Source organism: Salvelinus namaycush, chromosome 17, assembly GCF_016432855.1.
Source record: "Salvelinus namaycush isolate Seneca chromosome 17, SaNama_1.0, whole genome shotgun sequence".
Lineage (NCBI taxonomy): Eukaryota > Metazoa > Chordata > Actinopteri > Salmoniformes > Salmonidae > Salvelinus > Salvelinus namaycush.
In genome coordinates, this window is record NC_052323.1 from 15,269,633 (window position 1) to 15,278,009 (window position 8,377).

At 41.4% G+C, this 8,377-nt stretch overlaps 1 protein-coding gene across 1 annotated transcript; it reads left to right on the forward strand.

The window, feature by feature from the left end:
* Window positions 1-1,325: 1,325 nt before the first annotated feature.
* Window positions 1,326-8,098, forward strand: LOC120061962 (arrestin-C-like). The gene is made up of 14 exons (XM_039011747.1): window positions 1,326-1,352; window positions 1,730-1,792; window positions 2,023-2,083; window positions 2,200-2,244; window positions 2,360-2,553; window positions 3,677-3,736; window positions 3,859-3,935; window positions 4,043-4,178; window positions 4,321-4,405; window positions 4,653-4,725; window positions 4,880-5,017; window positions 6,549-6,656; window positions 7,109-7,162; window positions 8,077-8,098. The coding sequence occupies exons 1-14, from the start codon at window positions 1,326-1,328 to the stop codon at window positions 8,096-8,098; spliced, it is 1,143 nt and encodes a 380-aa protein (XP_038867675.1).
* Window positions 8,099-8,377: the final 279 nt, after the last annotated feature.

The following is an 8,377-nucleotide window of genomic DNA, read 5'->3' on the forward strand; positions in this document are numbered from 1 at the left end:
GAACAAACTACCCACTGTACACAGACATCAATTCAAGGTCTATTTTTGATTTACATTTGGTTGAGTTGTCAACTAAACGTGAATTCAATGTGAAATCAACAACAAATGTCACCGTGCCATTAGATTTAGGTTAAAAGTTGGGTGAAAAAAAGATGAAATTCCCTTATCTACTTGTTGTAAATCCGATCAGTTTTCCACGTTGATTTAAGATCATCCCCAAAAACATTTTTTGTTGAAATGATGTGGAAACAACGTTGATTCAAGCAGTTTTTGCCCAGTGGGTAATTTGTCTTTGATTTGATCTGTCTAATTACCAGCGTAGCTAATCAGATTAAGGGACCAATGCATCATGTTTATCTCCCACTGATTAGTTACACTGGTCTAGACTAATCAAATCAAATACTAATTTGTTTTTTTTCTGCTGAAATTGTCCAGCTTCCACCATATAACTTGTTTGCAACCAGGAAGGACTCTTATCTTGTTTGGAAGAGTGTTACTTGTTATTGTATCCTAATACAGTTCATTAAACTGTATTTTCTACCACTACAGACAACCTCATCCAATTAATCACAGACATGGCAAAGTGAGTATCTTTTAAATTCACCAATCACCTACCAACAATGGCTAATTTCTACAGATATATAGAGGCAGAGTTTATTTTCAGAACATACTAAACCATAGACTGTGGCACAGAACAGAGAGATGCTAGATAATGAATATCTATTAGGGCAGCAGGTAGCCAAGCGGTTAAGAGCGAGTAATCCAAACGTCGCTGGTTTGAATCCCAGAGCCGACTGGGTGAAAAATCTGTCGATGTGCCCTTGAGCAAAGCACTTAACCCTAATTGCTCCTGTAAATCACTCTGGATAAGAGAGTCTGCCAAATAACTAAAATGTCAATGTAATTACTTTGCTACCTTTAGCACATTGCCTGTGTCATGTAAGGATGTGTGACACTTCTAAGGTTAAGAGGATCCAGAAAGAACCTGATTAGGACGGATCATCTCTGGATTAGATCCGGAATAGAGCAGTTTAGAATTAACAGCATACACGAGCAAAGATGTGAGCAAATAGGCAAGCGATGCATGCTATATTGATTGATAAACTGATGTAAGGGATTAGGCGAGGTAAAAAGGATATTAGGAATATTGAACTGATAGGATTATATTATGAGATACCATATGAAACAACATTTGTGAGAAAATGTTTATTCTACGCAAGTCGTTGTGGAGTCACCCTCAGCAGTGTCTCTGTTGTGACCCGATCAAAGCATAGGTCAGGTTCCCCTTCCTCATTGTTACGTGAAGATAGCTGGCTGTACCAGTCATGCAAGTGGTTCCCGTGCCACCCTGGGTACTAATCAATCCAGAGCCTCAGTGGGAGGAGGGAGGGATGGAGGGAGGGAGGGAGGGGGAGTAGAGGCCTCATCTTTTAATTAAACTGGAGCTGACAGCAGGCCAGTTAGGGTAGGTCACTAAGCAACGTACTGGGATGGCTCAGTAAGGATAGCAATCACAAAAAGTGCAGTGAGTTTTAAGACTGTAAAGACCCACTGCCACTAGGGACGATAACTAACTAATACCACTAAGTGGAATTAGACGGAGGGCATGTGGGACCAGGCTATGGAAGATTCTAATGATGACAGGGTTTAGGTTAAGACAACATGTGTCCTACGGAGGACACAATGAATAGTTATATTGCATGATACAGATTTGTTGAATCCAATCTAGTGTCTAAACTTCATATCACCCTCTCTCTGTAGGATCTACAAGAAGACCAGCGGCAACGGATCGGTAAGGACCCCCTCTGACATCATAACTGTGAGACACACTGGTCGGGGCCTGCTCTGATGCACTTATCGCATACCAGAGCAGGAATCCATAGACTTCCTCTAACCGAGCCAACTTACAAACGGCACTGCGATTCCTCAGGCTCCATCAAGATAACTGAGATTAGGCCTATCTATATGGTGTTGATTACAGACAGGAAGTAACCTCTCTCTCTCCCTTTCTCCTTTTCCCAGATTGCTCTCTACCTGGGGAAGAGAGACTTCGTGGACCATGTGGAGACTGTTGATATCGTCGGTGTGTTATAAAGTTATCTCTGAATATCTTTGCACTTCACTAATCTAAGAGTAGTGTGTCTGTGTGTGTGTGTGTTTTTTGGTGTGTGTTTTTCATACATGTATCTTCTCTTGCAGATGGGGTGGTCAAGGTTGACCCCGCTGAACTTGAAGGCAGGAAAGGTAACATTTAGTTGATTTCACTGTATCTATTGAACCAGGAAAGATGCATGAAGTCAAATTCAGCCCATCGAGGTTCAGTCTTGATATCAAAGATCTATCTCTAATCTCGTTGCAGTATGGGTGTATCTAGCATGCTCATTCCGTTATGGTAGTGACGACCTGGATCTGATCGGGATGAACTACAGAAAAGACATCTGGATAAAGAGGCAGCAGATCTACCCTGTTGTTGGCACCACACCAGCCAACACCCCTATGCAGGAGGCCCTCCTGAAGAAATGTGAGGACCAAGGCCATGCCTTCACTTTCAATGTGAGTTTCACTGTGTGTTTCCTTCTGTCTCATCCTTCACACGGCATCACACAAAAATATATGTCTGTGCATAGCTCACTGTTCACCCACACAAAGTGTAATCTCGGTCCGCACTCTTAGCTGGTGTTGCAAACCACATCAAAGACTTTGTCACAATGGACATTCCCATTAATGGCCCAGTGCAGTCCAAAACTTGATTTTCCTGTGTTTTATATATATTTTATATATACACTGTGAAGTTGGAATAATACTGTGAAATTGGTAAAATTATGATAATGCCCTTTAGTGTAAGACTGTCTGAAATGTCAGGATGTTTTGGTGGGAGGGAATTTTGGCCTGCCTGGTGACATCAGCAGTAAATTAAATAAATGAAGTAAATTAGTTAATAGACCAATAAGAAAGACAGTTCCATACCTCTTTGCCAATGTCAGTTTTCCCCTCCTGTCACGGGTGTGCGTACTGGTAGCGAAGTCAGGTGCAGGAGAGCAAAGAATTGTGAACAGGCCCACACTTTATTTAGGCAGGAGCAAACAGCAGACGGACGCAACTGCGTCAAAACGGCAAAAGTGCAAAGCGCGAAAACAGTCACAAAAGCTATAGTTTACCAAATAAACATACTTCGTGAAATAAACACGGAACATGGAAAACCAGTCTGGCGCGTCACATAAAACACGTAACACAAAACAATTCCACACAAAGACATGGGGGGAACAGAGGAATATATATACACAATGTGATTAGGGAATGTAAACCAGGTGTGCGGGGAACAAGACAAAACAAATGGAACAATGAAAAATGGAGCAGCGATGGCTAGAAGGCCGGTGACGTTGACCGCCGAACGCCGCCCGAACAAGGAGAGGAGCCGACTTCGGTGGAAGTCGTGACACCTCCCTACTCAGACCACTCCCAGACAAGATTAGCAAGATTCTTGCTTGAGAAATTGCTATTTGCTAAGACCATTTTAATAGAAAACAATCACAGTAAGGTACTTAATTGTTACCCAGAAATTATGTGATATTGAGATAAAAACGGCTACATTGGACCTTTGAAGGAAATGGACATCCTAGCCTGTTGGTTTGTATCTATCCACACCTGATCACTTCTTACTTCCTGTCCGTTTCAGATTGATAACAACCTACCGTGCTCAGTCGGCCTTCAGCCTGCACCAGAGGATGTCGGCAAGGTACGTTCTTCTCCTTTCGTTCTCCCTCTAATCTTCTCTCTATTTCTTCTTTTTCTTTTTCACTCTCTCGATTTGATCATTTCATCAAAGACAAATCACTCCTTTGTTTCCTACCTCTGCAGGCTTGTGGTGTCGACTACGAGGTGAAAGCCTACATCGCCAATGAGGCAGACGACCCTGATGAGAAAATTAACAAGAAGTGTGTATTAGTGGAATTCCACTACTGTGCATACCATTTGATGTTGCTAGTAATCAGATGATTGTGTGTTCTGATGGTTTTCTCCCTCTCTTCCTTTCTCCTGTCAGGGACACTTGCCGTCTGATCATTCGGAAGATCCAGTTTGCTCCAGGAACAATACCCGCTGGACCCCAGGCTGACATCAGCAAGAACTTCATGATGTCTGACAAGCTAGTCCACCTGGAGGCCTCTATAGAGAAGGAGGTAGGCCTGTAACCCTTCCATTGATTAGACTTTTATCCTGTAAGCATAGGAGAACATTGATTACTGTGCTAGTTTTCTATTGATGGATTCTGTATGATACCTGTTTATTTGAACATGTTTGCTTTCCTTTGGTGACTTTCAGCTCTATTTCCATGGAGACCCAATCCCTGTAAAAGTCAAAATCAACAATGAAACCGCAAAAGTGGTGAAGAAAATTAAAATAACGAGTGAGTCAACATAAAAGTGGTTGTGGCGTGAGTTCTCTGTTCTGATTGGCTTCGTTGGTAGAGCATGGCGCTTGCAACACCAGGATTGTGGGTTTGATTCATGGGGCCACCCATACTTAAAATGTATGCACGCATGGCTGTAAGTCGCTTTGGAGAAAAATGTCTGCATATATATATTATTCTCTGTCATGATTGCGTGTGTGTGTTTCAACTCTTGTTTCTGACCAACACACATCCTTCTGACCAGTTGACCAGACAACAGAGGTGCTGCTTTACCAAGCAGACAAATATACCAAGACTGTTCTGAATGAGGAATTTGCGTAAGTCAAGAACACATTCATTCCATTTCTACTGTAATGTAGAATTACTAAACCTTATGTCTATAACCCAGTACTGAAGTCAAACAATAAAGTATATTCTGATTCTCACTATTTGTGAATCACAATGTCCTGTTTGTGTGGTCGTCCTGCGCAGGGAGGAAGTAAAAGGAGAATCCACCCTGGAGAAGACGTTCACGGTGATCCCTCTTCTGTCCAACAACAAAGAGAAGCGTGGTCTGGCCGTGGACGGCAGACTAAAGGATGAAGATACCAACCTGGCTTCTACCACACTGTGAGTCAGTGAGTTACCCAAGACATACACTACCGTTCAAAAGTTTGGGGTCACTTAGAAATGTCTTTGTTTTTTAAAGAAAAGCAAATTTTTTGTCCATTAAAATAACATCAATTTGATCGGAAATACAGTGTAGACATTGTTAATGTTGTAAATGACTATTGTAGCGGGAAACGGCAGATTATTTATGGAATATCTACATAGGCGTACAGAGGCCCATTATCAACAACCATCACTCATGTGTTTCAATGCCACGTTGTGTTAGCTAATCCAAGTTTATCATTTTAAAAGGCTAATTGATCATTAGAAAACACTTTTGCAATTATGTTAGCACAGCTGAAAACTGTTGTTCTGATTAAAGAAGAAATAAAACTGGCCTTCTTTAGACTAGTTGAGTATCTGAGGCATCAGTACTTGTGGGTTCGATTACAGGCTCAAAATGGCCAGAAACAAATAATTTTCTTCTGAAACTCGTCAGTATATTTTTTTATTTTGAGAAATGAAGGCAGTTCCATGCGTGAAATTGCCAAGAAACTGAAGATCTCGTACAACGCTGTGTACTGTACTACTCCCTTCACAGAACAGCGCCAACTGGCTCTATCCAGAATAGAAAGAGGAGTGGGTGACTCGATGCACAACTGAGCAAGAGGACAAGTACATTAGAGTACGGCCAGCATCCCGGAGTTGCCTCTTCACTGTTGACATTGAGACTGGTGTTTTGCGGGTACTATTTAATGAAGCTACCAGTTGAGGACGTGTGAGACGTCTGTTTCTCAAACTATACACTCTAATGTACTTGTCCTCTTGCTCAGTTGTGCACTGGGGCCTCCCACTCCTTTCTATTCTGGTTAGCCAGTTTGCTCTGTTCTGTGAAGGGAGTAGTACACAGCGTTGTACGAGATATTCAGTTTCTTGGCAATTTCTCGCATGGAATAGTTTTCAATCCTCAGAACAAGAATATACTGACAAGTTTCAGAAAAAGGTTCTTTGTTTCTGGCCATTTTGAGCCTGTAATCGAACCCACAAATGCCGATGCTCCAGATACTCAACTAGTCTAAAGAAGGCTAGTTTTATTACTTCTTTAATCAGCACAACAGTTTTCAGCTGTGCTAACATAATTGTTAAAGTGTTTTCTAATGATCAATTAGCCTTTTAAAGTGATAAACTTGGATTAGCTAACACAACGTGGCATTGGAACACAGGAGTAATAGTTGTTGATAATGGGCCTCTGTACGCCTATGTAGATATTCCATTAAAAATCAGCTGTTTCCAGCTACAATAGTCATTTACAACATTAACAATGTCTACAATGTATGTCTGATCAACTTGATGTTATTTTAATTGACTTTTTTTTCAATTTTCTTTCAAAAACAAGGACATTTCTAAGTGACCCCAAACTTTTGAACGGTGGTGTAGCTCCACCACACCCGCTCTCCTTCTGTAGATGATGATAAAACCCCTTTTCTGCGTCATCATCTATTGTCAAAAAGCCTGAGGTAACCCATCCCTATGCTGTCCTCCCCTCTCCTAGCATTCGTCCTGGCATGGATAAAGGAATGCAGGGAATCTTAGTCACTTACAAAATCAAAGTGAACCTCTTGGTCTCCAGCGGAGGCCTCTTGGGAGGCCTAACAGCCAGGTAAGAACAGGAGTTGATATATAACATATGCACTTTATTATATGACATATACACAGAGTACACATGGGAAACTGTTGAGCGTGAAAAACACAGCAGCGTTGCAGTACTTTACACAAACCGGCACCTACTACCATACCCCGTTCAAAGGCACTTAAATATTTTTGTCTTGCCCATTCACCCTCTGAATGGCACACATACACATATCTCAATCATATCTCAAGGCTTAAAAAACATTCTATAACGTGTCTCCTCCCTTTCATCTACACTGATTGAAGTGGATTTAACAAGTGTCATCAATAAGAGATTATAGTTTTCACCTGGTCAGTCTATGTCATGGAAAGAGCAGGTGTTCTTAATGTTTTGTCACTCAGTGTACATGAATGTCAGTATGGTTTTGTTGGAGAAACATGATTATGTTGCCCACTGATAATGTACATTTTGTTTCGCCACAGTGATGTCGGAGTAGAATTACCTTTGGTATTGATGTCTCCCAAACCTGCAGATGTGTAAGTATGACTCTACTACCTGGTTTATCAGTGTGAAATGGGAGATTCATACGTGATGATATTCTGGCATGCGTGACAATTTCGTGAGTCAATAGTTTCTAATTGTTTCCATAAGAATGTTGATCTTATGTGTGTTTGTGCATTTCTTGAACTGCAGCCCAGTGGAGTAAATGCCTCTGTAGTGCAGGTGAGGTCACTCTCAATGTCACATGTTTTCGGCCCGATATTCACTTCTTCAAGGGATACAAAAGCATTATTATTTGGTAATAGTGGGAAAGGGTTGAAATAGTTGCAGTTAAAGAAACATTTTCCATTGTTGCTCATTGGATATACTATCAAGGCATAGAAATAGCTCTTAAAGAAGTGCACAATGTCAACACAATGTATCCTCTTGATATGCTTGTGTATTGTGCTACAGAATGATCATACACTTGGATACATATGCCAATTAGGATGATATAGAGATGCCACTGTCATGGCCGCGGGAAGATGTTTTGGATTGGGTAATAATAGTTAATAAATATTTTATTTTTATTTAACCAGGTAAGTCAGTTAAGAACAAATTATTATTTTACAATGACAGACAACCCCGGCCAATTGCGCACCACCCTATGGGACTCCCGATCACGGCCAGTTGTGATACAGCCCAGGATCCTACCAGGTTCTGTAGTGTCGCCTCTAGCACTGAGATGCAGTGCCTTAGAATGCTGCGCCACTCGGGAGGAGGTGCTGCAGCACCCTCAACACCCCTACTTCCCACGGCTATGACTACTGTAGTACAATGCACAAGATATCATGGTTTGATAGTGGACTCAAAAGAGAGAAAAACTATTGAACAGAACAACCACATATTCAAGCAATTCCTTGTCAGATAGCTGATGTGATGTTGTGTTTGTCTATGTCTCCCCCTCTAGAACGGATATAAAATTTGAGTAGATTCCCCAACAGAAGATGCAGAAGGAAGATCAGTAAGAGAAACAGCAACAGACTCGCTGAAAGGCCAACTGACACCAAAGAAACTAAGCACCAATAACATATAGCAGAGACCCAAGAGGATCACAACAACAATATTTCTTTCTCTCTTCCTTAGACCCTTCGTCAACATTACACCTACTGATGAGGGCACACTGAGATGGCATCATATAGCAGATAGATGAGAGGGCTCTGAGTCCCCTTGAACGAAACCCAATTAATTACTAGCCAATATAGGTCAAA